The following is a 13,458-nucleotide window of genomic DNA, read 5'->3' as shown; positions in this document are numbered from 1 at the left end:
GCTTTTAAAACCAAGAAGTACACTCAAAATAAGTGGATATAGAAACCACTCAGTGGGATAGATTCTTACATGTTAACAAACAAGGATTTTCCTATGAGTTGGATAATTATCCATCCGTTGAATTCATCTCAACGACCATCTCAGACGGCCTGGTGCTGCAGACATCGTTCTACACAGACAAACAGATGAAAACCTGGAAGAGCATGGAGGAGTACAACCTTATGTGTGGCTGGGTTAAAGATCTGGGGATCAGGACACTACAAGATAAATCCTGTATTTATGCCTGGGTAAGGAGGCATTTTTGAGGCTTTTTGTACATGTCTGTGCGATGGTTGCTAGGGCGCTACAAGTTTTAGTATCGGGTGTAAACAAACCACAGCCGCTCGATTCTCAATCCTCTCTGCTCTTCTCTTCCGGGTAAATCATTCACAAAGATCCACAGAAACCCCTTTAAAGACCTGGATATTACGTGTATTATATACGCATTAATTTACAATATGGTGACCATGATCAAACAGTAAATAAAAACATTGTCTGAGGACTTAAGCATCTCCTGAACTTCAAAACATCACGAAGTAATGGAAAATGGCAAGAAAAGTCATTTGCAAATCCAAACGAAATGAATCTGAGGAATTTTTACAAATCTTTCACAAAGTGATCACTGCAGACTCGAGCATTCTTCGACTCTCCTCCCTTCCATTGCAGCGAAAGGTTCAGGAGCCACCTTTCTCATTGTCTTTTGGTAAAATCCTTTGCTCTTTCACCCTTTATCACTTCATGGAGAACCCAGAAGAAACTTTATCAATTTCACATTTTGTTTGACTCAAGCAGTCCAAAACAACACAAGCATAAGGCAGTTTAACGATTATCAAGGCATTCCAGTGATGGTAACATTTTGTAAACGGTGAGCTTAACTGACCACCACTTCATGTCTTGCATATCTAATGAGGTGGATGTGACGTTGGATGCACCCCAGCAATTGTACCCTACTAAAAAATTAGCTTCAACTTGGGGTGGGTTTGTGGCCCACTAGATGGCGCTTCATGGCCCCCTAATGGGCCATGATCCAGTGATTTTGAAAAACACCTGCTTTTAAGTCATGCTAGAGGAACAAAGCGACAGAACAATCGACTGTGTACTCAAGTGTGAATGTTCATGTCTTTTCCAGACACCATCCCTGTGTCCTCATCCACTGACTGGCAAGCAGCTTTCGGCTTCGGCTCTTCGGCCAAGCAGCAGCAGCAGGAGGATGATCTAGGCTTCGACCCGTTCGATGTGACAAGGAAAGCACTGGCTGACCTCATTGAGAAGGAGCTGTCGGTGCAAGAAGCCTCACCACGTTCCCCATCACTCCTCCCTAATGGCCAGCCACGCCTTCCTCCACTGCAGCACCGAGGCCTCTACAACTCCTTCAGCCTGCCCACACACGCCCACACCACCCCTACACGCCAGCCCTGGATGGGCCTGCCCTCGCGCAATAACTTTGCACATTTAAACCACATCACACACAGCCATTTCCTAGATCCAAACTGTCCACCACAACACCACGGCACAGGCCTCGGGGGAATCACTATATCAGGTGCACATACACACAGCAGGTTAAACACCCTTTTTTTTTTTTTTTTTTTTTTTTTTTTTTAAACCTAAATATATAACTGCATCTACAGATGATAAATAGTGACACCTGGGCTAGTCACAGCTGCCCAGCTGCAAAATGATGATCCATGTACCATGTTTTTGAACTCCTTCCCAGTTGTTTGTGTGCTTAGGACATTTGATTCAGATGCACTGCAGTTGTCTCTTTAATTCGCATTTAAGCTTAATCTTTTTCCTTCTTTAGCAGAAAACAGCGGTTCAGTGGAAAGCATAAACGTGAAAGAGTGGCAGGACGGCCTGAGAGCACTCCTTCCAAATATCAACATCAACTTCGGAGGCATCCCAAATTCCACATCATCCTCTTCCTCTTCCTCCTCTTCATCCACCTCCAGTATGAACCACATGGGGGTCCCGACAGGATCAGTGGGACTATCGCACAGTCTGAGCTGGGATGGCACAACGAGCTGGATGGACCCAGCAATCATCACTGGTACTTTAAATTACATATTCAAAGGTTTTTAAAACAGGGCACTCAGTACATCTGACTTATTAAAGACCTTTGGTCATCTGAATATTTAACGTGTGTATCGATGGTACCAGTATCTCTGATAAATGAACACACCTGGGCTGGGCACATTTCCAGCTAGGACTTGACCTCCAGGGCTGATTCAGAGCAGGTGCCTTAATTACCCATTCCACGTTTTGCTTTGTTTTGGTGTTTTTGGCGCCCCCCCCAAAAAAAAAATCTGCAAAAGAGCCTGTACTTGCTGTTCTTGAATAAACTGTAACATCAGGAGTTTAGGTACAGAGTCATTTCATCCCTATAACATCAACGCAAGCAAATTTGAGATGAACAGAGCAAAGGATGGTCATGAATACTGATATTAGTGGGGGGAAAAATAAACATTGCAATCAGAACTCAGTAGGCCAAGGAAGAAACAGACATTTTATCGGTAATTTCAACAAACTATTAATTTTCTCAAAGGCAGAAGCAAGGCCTTCTGTGTTATGACTTTTTTTATATCATGCCTTAACTCCATCATCTAACTACATACTGGTTTTGATTTACATTTTGTAAATGCAGCCTGAAGTCAACTAAAAAAAAAAAAAAAAACCTCTTTGATCAAATTGTGCATCAATACAAGACTGAAAGCTTATTTTTATGATCATCTTACCACAAAATGCTTCTAAACTTCTGATATTTGACTGTCGCCATGGACATGGTTACAGACAAAATAATACTCAAATATTAAGATATGACTTATTTTAATAAAAATAGTTTTTTAATAGGAATAATTCTCCCCCCCCCCAAAAAAAAAACAAACTTATTACTCAATTTCTATCAAGCAAAAATTCACTCTGAATAACATCAGTTCATGAAAGAAAAATGTCTTTTTAAAAAATATTTTCTGTTTTGCAAAGCCACTTGGAATACCAACTATTTTTGTTCTTGTTTTCTCTTGCTTCGTTGCTCCAGGCATGCCAGCATCCACCGGCAGCAATTTGGACTGTGTGCAGGACGAAAACCCTCCGCACTGGCTCAAGTCTCTACAAGCTCTGACTGAGATAGATGGGCCGAGCGGTTCAGTGGTGTCTCAGCCTCGTCGCTCAGGCCTGCTGGACTCTGCAGTTCGGCTTCCTCTTCACAGAGGCAACTGGGCACCATACCTCCCTCCTCCATCACTCCCTCCCAGCCACTTCCACTCTCCTCCACCAGGCTTCCAGACAGCCTTCAGACCTCCAGCGCAGACGACAACAGACCTCCTACAGAGCGCCGCCATGGAGCGCCACTAGGGACAGAACTTCATCTCTCTTTCCATCCCTGTTAACTTAACTGTAATGATGCGGCAAATATCCTGATCATTAATAACATAAGCTCTTATTTGTCTGACCCCCTGTCCCTCTCCATTATTCCCCTCCTCTCTCCTGTATTTTGAGGCGCACATTAACAAACAGTTTGGTGAGGGCGGAAGGCCATGGTTCATAGGTAAGCAATCAAGGAGGGTTTAAAAAACATTCAATGCGCACACTATTAATAATGGTTAAAAACTCATACAATACTCGTCTGTTCTAGGCTCCAATTTTGATCTAATACTGTGAATGTGTTACTTAATGACAGGGATCTTAATGACTAGTTTATCAGTGAGGTCATTTGAACAGTCATTTCATAGGAAGGAAATACTTGTCAATGATGTTTGGACAGTCTTATATTGGCTCACAGAAATAGGGGGTTATGAAAACGGAGCCTTACCCTTGTGTAAGCATGGTGTGTATGCACATAGGAGTCTTAATGCCACAAAGCATCGATTTAAAGACCCCTGATGCACCCCAGACAGCAAGCAGGGAGTCACTGCTGTACCTCTGTATCAGAGGATGGAGCGCTGCCCTGCTGATGGATGGGGGTTTGGGGCCTATCTCACTACCACATTACCTACAGTGGGTGAAAGATGCCACCATGTGGCACTTTGTCACTCCACTTCTAGTGAGAAGCATTAGGACTGCAGTGCACAGTTGCTAAGCATGACTATCTGAAATACATAGTTGTGATAAAGCTAAAGAAGGGTGGCAAAAAATGGCAGGTAAAATGCTGATAACGTGAGCTCTAGTGATGACTGTTTTAGTAACACCACCTAGCCAATTCAGGCCCTCCTAATCATTTCTCTCCTTTTTTTTTTTTTTGTCTACTGTGTGGCCCGTACTAAGCAGTATTTTCAGATCTCATTCATCCTTTCAGGAAAAATTCAATATAGTACAACCTATTTGTTTTTAAACATGCTGCTGAGATAACACATTTAATACAAAGTGAAGAGCTAAAAAAGTAAGAGTTGACTTTTCTGCAGACCTGGAACAACAAAATCCTAAATAAAATTGAATACTCAGTGCCTCTGTTTTAATCTGTTTTTTCCGTCTTATTTCTGTGTCATGGAGTAAAGAAATTATGTACAAGGGTTTTTTTAAGTAAGTTTTTATTATCTAATGAGCACATCACAATAGCGTGTAGTGTTACTGATGTTCTTTTCATGAGGTGTATATTTAACTTTGATGGCTTTGTGTCTTGTGAAATGTTAGGATTTTTTTTTTGTCGTCAAATCAAGAAAATGCACACTGAAACAGAACAAGAACTGCTCCATCGAGGGTATTCTGATCACATCAAGACAAGCGCTTTTATATATCTGTACAACTATTTTATAGCACAGGTCCACACACAGGCTGTCCACACTTACATGTAGTGTTCAACTCCCTTTAAAAAGTTCAGGATGTGCCTTATGGTTAAGGCTTGTATTCTTTCACTCCTCCAGCCCTTTCGATAGTTTAGCACACCATGCCATTCTCCATGCGGGATTTGGGGTAGGGAGTACGGCTCGGTGGAGGTTGAATAGAAGGTGACAGAGTGCAGAAGAAACCAGCAATGAGTGTCAGACCCAAACCGCACCAGGCGCTGAACATGGACCAGCCGTAACCGTGGCTTATGTCATCCGGGAGGCTGAACATGTAGCGTGGGTAGCGGGAAAGTTCGAAATTGATGCCAGCCACGCAAGTACACAGGGCAATGATGCAAAATGTGCCTATGATAAAAACCACACCGTTAAGAACATTTTAATGGGGGAGAAAAAAAGAGCTTGAAAAGGGAAATGACATCAAGACAGATGTGCAGTCATTTTGATGCTACAAGTCCTACCTCCCATAAGGAAGAGCAGGCCAGCCACATAGTGCATGAGGCCCTGATCCCAGCAACAGCCCAGTAGTCCTATTGTCCAGCCAAACAGGATGATGGACAGAGCCATGCCCATGAACGCTGCTGTCATCCGGCGCAGATCTGAGGATAAGTTGTGCATCAAATGTCCAAGATTTCCAGTTATCTTTGTCCATGTGATACAGTGGCATGGTGTATTATCTTAGACATTTAACCCCTTGAGGCATTAATTTTCTGGAATGATAATCATCTTAATTTATTACTGATAGGCCATAAAGTGTGAAGTCAGCTTGAACAGTAGAGTAGGTTAGTTAATATGATGTAGCATGTGAAGGCAGCGGTATGGATTCGGTATGTATTTTTACCAGGCCGTTGCTAGAGGCATAAAAGGTGGTGCTGAATGCAGGGGATGACAGCTGGACAATGAATATATTCATAGTACATAAAATACCTAGATGAATGTAAAAAGTGTTTGTGGTCTGTAAATTCTCGCTACAATCCTGCTTGCCTTGCTCACTGATTGGGTAGAATTTCCTCTTTTTTTTTTTCTTACTCATATCCAAGTAAACCAATAAATAACCCCTTCGGACACGAGGAAAAATGCTATGGAGCTTCATGTGTCAACTGTACACATTATGTCTGGAGGGGTTAATGTCAAGTACAATCAAATGTGCAAAATATTTGAACAGGTGGACTATGTACATGAATAAATCTTGACTAAGGATGTCCAAAGAATTTATTTTACATTTCAAGGGGTCTCTGAACCCCTGATCGATATGAAAGTGTCACAGATCAGTATATTCTCTTAATATCTTAATATAGAGCACATCTCACTTACGTAAGGCATGCCAGTCGTCCTGCTGAATGGTCTTGGTGATATTGTAAGAGATATCCTTTCGCACCAAAGTTGATGAAGTGTAGTAGTACTTGATGTAGGAGCACCTCTCAATAATCCCTAAGTGTATTTTAAAGGAAAGTTCAAGTTTAGGCCAAGTGTTATCAGGTGACACAAGAGCAAGTTGCAATGTCAGGGCTTTCCCCAAAGCGTGGATATGTGGCACTTCGCTGCGCTGTGTGACGGTCAGTGCCGCGCGGTCACTTGCACACCAAAAAAAAAAAAGAAAATCAATACCATAAATTAAACAATGCAGAGTACTTTCCGCACCTAAATATCTCCTATTACCTTCTGAAAATGAGTAATTATTATAGAAATAGGAAGATATTGTAATATATAGGTCTAGACTATCCTGGTACTCAACCCAGAAGTGAAAATAAAGGATTTCGCTGCGTACACTGACTGCCATTCGCAACCATACAAAAAACCACCTTCTAGGCGCTGGTCACTAGATGGTGTTGTTGCATGATTTGACCTCGATTCTGCTCCTGGCATCCTGGAACTGGAAAATGAAGAGGTGTGCTACAAAGTGTTTTCATTTCAAATATAATTTTGATTTTTAAATTTTGCCCCTTGTATATTTGACAAGGTAAAAATCAGCAAATTTAATAAAGTTGAATTGTGCCTAAATTAGCCCTAGATGCCACCAGAATGCACCATTTGAAGTCTCTAATTTCAAAATTTTCCCGGTAAGCATGCCCCTGGATCCCCCAAGTAGCCTTCAAGGCCCTCTGGGCCAACCCTTATGGGCTGTGCTCAACATCAGTAGCACCACTCTGATATTTTTTTTCTGGGGAAAGCCCTGAATGTATGAATAGAGATATGAGAGACTGGAGCTGAGACAAAAGAAAAGGAAAAGAACCAGTGGTATTCTTCATAATGAGCATCAGCATGAGTCAGCTACACAGATGGCTTTTGTCTGTACAAAATGTACATATGTGATCATATGGTCCATATCTATATACTGTATGTGGTATTCAAGACAAGAAAAGAAGCCTTTATTTATCAAACATACATTCAAGCACGGACTTAATCCCAGTGAAATTCCTCCTCTGCATTTAACCCATTTGAACACACAAGTGAGCAATGAAAACACATATACCCATAGTGGGCAGCCATATTACAGTGCCCGGGGAGCAGTTGGGGGTTACGTGCCTTGCTCAGGTGTACTTCCACCCAACCTTTAGGCCATGGCTGCCCCATGTTAACCTAACTGCATGTTTTGGACTGTAGAGGAAACCCACACGGACATGGGAAGAACACGCAAACACCACACAGAAAGGCCCCTGCTGACCACTGAGCTTGAACCCAGACCCTTCTTGCTGTGAGGCAACAGTGCTAACCACTACACGGCTGTGCCGCCCATCCATCCATCCATTCATCCATCCATTATCTGTAGCTGCTTATCCTGTTCTACAGGGTCGCAGGCAAGCTGGAGCCTATTCCAGCTGACTATGGGCGAGAGGCGGGGTACAAGTTGCCAAATTATCGTAGGACTGACAGAGACACACAACCATTCACACTCACGGTCAATTTAGAGCCAACAATTAGCCTAACCTGCATGTCTTTGGACAGTGAGGGAAACCAGAGCACCCGGAGGAAACCCATGCAGACACGAGGAGAACAAGCAAACTCCACACAGAAAGGTCCCTGTTGGCCACTGAACTCGAACCCAGGACCTTCTTGCTGTGAGGCAACAGTGCTAATCACTACACCATCGTGCCACCCAATCATTGTAAAATCAAGCTTTTCCCAGCTCCATTTTGCAATTAAATATTTATTTATGCCTTTTATAAGCTGTATGAGGTTATTAACCACTTTCTAAATATTAGCAAAGAGATATACAATGCGGGTGGCACGATGGTGTTGTGGTTATCAAATATTTAGGAGCCACAAATGTTCTCTGATTGATATAGGGTTAAGTAGTTCATATACAATGTAATTTAATGAATAAAAGTATGCTACTTGAATGGAAATCTAAAATTCAGTCATTATTGCATACTGTGGCACGGTGGTGTAGTGGTTAGCGCTGTCGCCTAACATCAAGAAGGTCCTGGGTTCAAGCCCAGCGGCCGGCGAGGGCCTTTCTGTGTGGAGTTTGCATGTTCTCCCCGTGTCCGCGTGGGTTTTCTTCGGGTGCTCCGGTTTCCCCCACAGTCCAAAGGCATGCAGGTTAGGTTAACTGGTGACTCTAAATTGACCGTAGGTGTGAATGTGAGTGTGAATGGTTGTCTATGTGTCAGCCCTGTGATGACCTGGCGACTTGTCCAGGGTGTACCCCGCCTTTCGCCCGTAGTCAGCTGGGATAGGCTCCAGCTTGCCTGCGACCCTGTAGAACAGGATAAGTGACTACAGATAATGGATGGATGCATGGGACATTGATGATTGACAAATGATACTACTACTACTAATAATAATAATCATGGCGGCACGGTGGTGTAGTGGTTAGCACTGTTGCCTCACAGCAAGAAGGTCCTGGGTTCGAGTCCAACGGCCAATGATGGCCTTTCTGTGTCGGGTTTAAATGTTCTCCCCATGTCTGCGTGGTGTTCCGGTTTCCGCCACATGCAGGTTAGGGTAACTGGTGCACCCGTAGTCAGCTGGGATAGGCTCCAGCTTGCCTGCAACCCTGTAGGACAGGATAAGCGGCTACAGAAAATGGATGGATGGATGGATGGATAGGACATTGATGATTGACAAATTATACTACTACTAATAATAATAATACATTTTAGATTTCCATTCAAGTAGCATACTTTTATTCATTAAATTACATTGTATATGAACTACTTAACCCTATATCAATCAGAGAACATTTGTGGCTCCTAAAGATTCGATAACCACAACACCATCGTGCCACCCGCATTGTATATCTCTTTGCTAATATTTAGAAAGTGGTTAATAACCTCATACAGCTTATAAAAGGCATAAATAAATAAATATTTAATTGCAAAATGGAGCTGGGAAAAGCTTGATTTTACAATGATTGGGTGGCACGATGGTGTAGTGGTTAGCACTGTTGCCTCACAGCAAGAAGGTCCGGGTTCGAGCCCCGTGGCTGGCGAGGGCCTTTCTGTGCAGAGTTTGCATGTTCTAAATTGACCGTAGGTGTGAATGTGAGTGTGAATGGTTGTCTGTGTCTATGTATCAGCCCTGTGATGACCTGGTGACTTGTCCAGGGTGTACCCCGCATTTCACCCGTAGTCAGCTGGGATAGGCTCCAGCTTGCCTGTAGAACAGGATAAAGCGGCTAGAGATAATGAGATGAGATAATGGCGGCGCAGTGGTTAGCACTGTCGCCTCACAGCAAGAAGGTCCTGGGTTTGAGCCCAACGGCCAACGAGGGCCTTTCTGTGTCGAGTTTGCATGAGATGAGATAATGGCGGCGCAGTGGTTAGCACTGTCGCCTCACAGCAAGAAGGTCCTGGGTTTGAGCCCAACGGCCAACGAGGGCCTTTCTGTGTCGAGTTTGTTCTACAGGCAAGCTGGAGCCTATCCCAGCTGACTACGGGCGAAAGGCGGGGTACACCCTGGACAAGTCGCCAGGTCATCATAGGGCTGATACATAGACACAGACAACCATAGGTGTGAATGTGAGTGTGAATGGTTGTCTGTGTCTATGTATCAGCCCTGTGATGACCTGGCGACTTGTCCAGGGTGTACCCCGCCTTTCGCCCGTAGTCAGCTGGGATAGGCTCCAGCTTGCCTGTAGAACAGGATAAAGCGGCTAGAGATAATGAGATGAGATAATGGCAGCGCAGTGGTTAGCACTGTCGCCTCACAGCAAGAAGGTCCTGGGTTTGAGCCCAACGGCCAACGAGGGCCTTTCTGTGTCGAGTTTGCATGTTGTCTGCGTGGTGCTCTGGTTTCCACCACATGCAGGTTAGGTGACTCCAAATTGACTGTAGGTGTGAATGTGAGTATGAATGGTTGTTTGTGTCTATGTGTCAGGCCTGCGATGATCTGGTGACTTGTCCAGGGTGTACCCCGCCTCTCACACATAGTCAGCTGGGATAGGCTCCAGATAATGGATGAATGGATGGATGGATGGATGGATATACAATGCAATGCAGTGCAATAGCTTATGTCTGAGGACAAATGTTTGTGGAAGGGTTTGTCACATCTCAGCATGTTTCACACTGGGAGCTTGATGTGTGAAGTGATGTGGCCTTTAAGCACTGTAATAATAAAAACATGATTGTCAACACTGTCATGGCTTCAGCTGATTTATTAACCATGCAATTAATACAAGAGGATGGGGGAAAAGAAAAAAAAACAGGCTGATGAAGGTGTCACCTTTCTTAATGAGCTCCTCGATGTTGCGGTCGAAGCCGAGCCGGTAGCATTTGCTCCACAGCCCCAGGGTGGTGGAATTGTAGTGGCGCTTGCACTCGTCTGTCGCGCTCGCACCGAACAGCTCCCTCCGCTCGCGCAGCATCAGTGGCCGCGGCTCGTGCAGCGGGAGGCTGTGGCTCGGGATGTAGATGAAGCCCGGGTCGGTGCGACGGCTCGAGAAAGCCCGGCAGCGCTCTTTGTACCTCCTGGCGTCCGTTTCGTACCAGTGATCGGAGGATATAGCGACCGTGAGGAAGCACAAAGCGAGCAGAGAAAGCGCGAGACCGGTGTACAGCAGCCATTTACCCATCGCCATGGCAGCAGCGGATCCGCTCAGGCAGGCCGCAGCATCAGGACCAGCAGCTCCATCCGATCAAAAACAATCTCAGCATGCTCGGACAGCAGAATAATGTTCACATGCGCTTTAGATTAATCATACACGGGCTGTTCAGGTTTAATCCGCCGTTAACGGCAGGTTTCACTGGCTGCATGCACGAGACTCCGGCGAATCACATCCGACCTTTCTGGTCTTCCTGGAGCCGCATTCACTGCTTTACAGCAAGCGAGCAAAAGGGAAAGATTTCACTGCAGTGAACAAAATAAAAACATGCTATTTCTTCAGCAGGTGCTTCATTCATCACAGCATAATGTCCATATTATGAGCGCCTTTTCCTTTAAACCCAGCATAAATATTCATTATTCTAATGCAAGAGCCTGTCCATTGAGCTTTGAACAGATCTGCCTTCTGTAAATGGTGAACTCAGACTTCTACTAGCACTCACCTCACAACAAGAAGGTTCTGGGTTCAAGCCCAGCAACCGAAGGAGGCCTGGAGTTCTCCCATCTGCATGGGTTTCCTCCCACAGTCCAAATATACGCAGAACCATGGCGTCACTTTTTGTTTATAAATGCCTTGAGACCTCAAGAATGGCACAGGAATAGGTTTAAGCGTTAATAAATCTCATCTCATCTCATTATCTCTAGCCGCTTTATCCTGTTCTACAGGGTCGCAGGCAAGCTGGAGCCTATCCCAGCTGACTACGGGCGAAAGGCGGGGTACACCCTGGACAAGTCGCCAGGTCATCACAGGGCTGACACGTAGACACAGACAACCATTCACACTCACATTCACACCTACGGTCAATTTAGAGTCACCAGTTAACCTAACCTGCATGTCTTTGGACTGTGGGGGAAACCGGAGCACCCAGAGGAAACCCACGCGGACAACATGCAAACTCCGTGCAGAAAGGCCCTCGCTAGCCACGGGGCTTGAACCTGGACCTTCTTGCTGTGAGGCAACAGTGCTAACCACTACACCACCGTGCCGCCCTATTAATAAATCTAATATAGTAATTTTTACCATTAAAGTGTTTCATATAGGTCGAGGTCTGAGTGAATGACCTTGACGTCCGTAATGCCACAATAGGAAGTCTATCGGTCTCATCGCCATTTCTGCTATACTAAAACACAGAGCTGACTGCAACTCCGATCCTCCATTTTGAACTAATTTATCACCATGCCACGTAGATGTGTTGCTGGCAGGTGCAGCAACATGACAGAAGGTGGATTTATGTTGCATTCATGGCCCAAGAATGTTTAAACTGCAAAGATTTGCACGTGTTTTGCGAGAAGTTCACGGGCACATTGGGCAGCTATGAAGTGGTCTCTCCTCTGCTCTGCACATTTTACTGAAGACTCGTACGAAACCTCTTATCTATTGATGAGCGTTGGCTATAAGCCCATATTGAAAGAGGGTACAGTACCACCAATTAAAGAAAAATAAAACAAGAAAAGGAAAGTATTTATTTTATTTTTTTTAAAGTGAGTTTAGTTGCACCAGTCCTCCTGGAGCATGAGCCAAGGGTTGCTGCTAAAACCCAGGACGGAACAGGACAGGACATATCGCTCGGGCAGTGACCTCCCCGCGGTTGTTGCTGAAACCGGTGATGTTCCGTCCCGGGTTTTAGTAATTGCCTGAGCCGAGCAGTAATGGCGGAATACACAGTATGGAGAGAATGAGTGTAGCAGCCATCTGATTTCTTCACTGGATATTGCTGCCATCTCACCCTTACGTGAAAGAAGTAAATGAATGGAGAACTGAATGAACAACTGAAAGTCAGATTGTTTCAAAAAAATCAGCCACAAGATCAGCCTTCAGGAAGCGAGAACACAGACGGATAAGCTGCGACTCATTTGGATAAAGAAAACCAAAACAACAACAATCATTGTTTACCTGCATTTAGATTAATACATGTAACTTGTATTGTGTATTTAAGTTACCGGTATAAGATTATTTAATTAGCCTTTTACGTTTTATCAGTGAAAATGCATGCATGTACATGTATGTTGCATAAGTTATAACACTTATCCTGTTTTAATGAGAGTCAACTCACAATCAATGAAGTCAAATCAGTCTTAGTTGAGCAAGTCGGCAACGGTATTTCTTACTTTCACCATAAATTTTTATTTATGTGACTTTGGTATAGCTGTCAAAGGCCTTGGCCTTAAAATCGGTTCCCGCTGTGATGTCACGCACTCAAGGCTGGCTGGCTCAGCGGGGCAGCTCAAACGCCAACTTTGCGGTCGATTTTAACTCTCAAAAATATATATTTTTATTCCCATTTGTGCAGCATACAAGAGTCAAGGATGGATATACTATCCACTCAGAAATGTATTTAAAAATAAAGGTTCTGCGTATCTGCTTTAAGTTCTACTTCAGGGTGCACCCATATTGCCATTTTGTAGGTGGGAGTCAAAGGTCAGCATGCCGTAGAATCATTGATAGGTTTCCTGTATCTTGATTGGTTCTCTGCTCCTGACACCGTAATGTAGTTGGATGATGTAGCCAAAACATTGTTGAAAATCGGTGCCGTGCAAGGCCTATGGATAGATGGACACACACACACACACACACAAGCAAGCACGCACACTGAGTTTT

General features: G+C 44.2%; 2 protein-coding genes across 6 annotated transcripts in view; one reads left to right on the top strand and one right to left on the bottom strand.

Annotated features, from left to right (window-relative positions):
* Positions 1-4,478, top strand: part of cnot4a (CCR4-NOT transcription complex, subunit 4a) — a 32,423-nt gene extending 27,945 nt beyond the window's left edge. For 2 of the 5 annotated variants that reach the window (XM_060928143.1, XM_060928144.1), the window contains exons 11-13: positions 1,169-1,579; positions 1,841-2,086; positions 3,074-4,478. In XM_060928143.1, coding sequence (XP_060784126.1) covers positions 1,169-1,579; positions 1,841-2,086; positions 3,074-3,390 — 974 coding nt within the window. In that variant the 3' untranslated portion in view covers positions 3,391-4,478. Of the gene's footprint in view, positions 1-1,168; positions 1,599-1,840; positions 2,087-3,073 lie in introns of all 5 variants that reach the window. The other 3 variants (XM_060928145.1, XM_060928147.1, XM_060928146.1) reach the window with 3 other exon arrangements.
* A 321-nt stretch (positions 4,479-4,799) lies between these two features.
* On the bottom strand, positions 4,800-10,878 carry tmem178ba (transmembrane protein 178Ba). Its single transcript, XM_060927025.1, has 4 exons — positions 10,482-10,878; positions 6,129-6,245; positions 5,276-5,413; positions 4,800-5,162 (listed from the first exon to the last, which is right to left on the bottom strand). Exons 1-4 carry the CDS (start codon positions 10,834-10,836, stop codon positions 4,909-4,911), a joined length of 864 nt encoding a protein of 287 aa, XP_060783008.1. The 5' UTR covers positions 10,837-10,878; the 3' UTR covers positions 4,800-4,908.
* Positions 10,879-13,458: the final 2,580 nt, after the last annotated feature.

Source organism: Neoarius graeffei, chromosome 8 (genome assembly GCF_027579695.1).
Source record: "Neoarius graeffei isolate fNeoGra1 chromosome 8, fNeoGra1.pri, whole genome shotgun sequence".
Classification (NCBI taxonomy): Eukaryota; Metazoa; Chordata; class Actinopteri; order Siluriformes; family Ariidae; genus Neoarius; species Neoarius graeffei.
This window is presented reverse-complemented; position numbering and strand designations above follow the sequence as displayed.

What these genes read in the sequence shown, in the direction of transcription:
- tmem178ba (XM_060927025.1), bottom strand. Translation starts at nt 10,836, where the DNA reads ATGGCGATGGGTAAATGGCTGCTGTACACCGGTCTCGCGCTTTCTCTG. An exon ending in GGACGACTGGCATGCCTTAC is followed by an intron (nt 5,414 to 6,128) that starts GTAAGTGAGATG and finishes ACTTATCCTCAG; the next exon opens with ATCTGCGCCGGATGACAGCA. An exon ending in CCTGCTCTTCCTTATGGGAG is followed by an intron (nt 5,163 to 5,275) that starts GTAGGACTTGTA and finishes TTTTTATCATAG; the next exon opens with GCACATTTTGCATCATTGCC.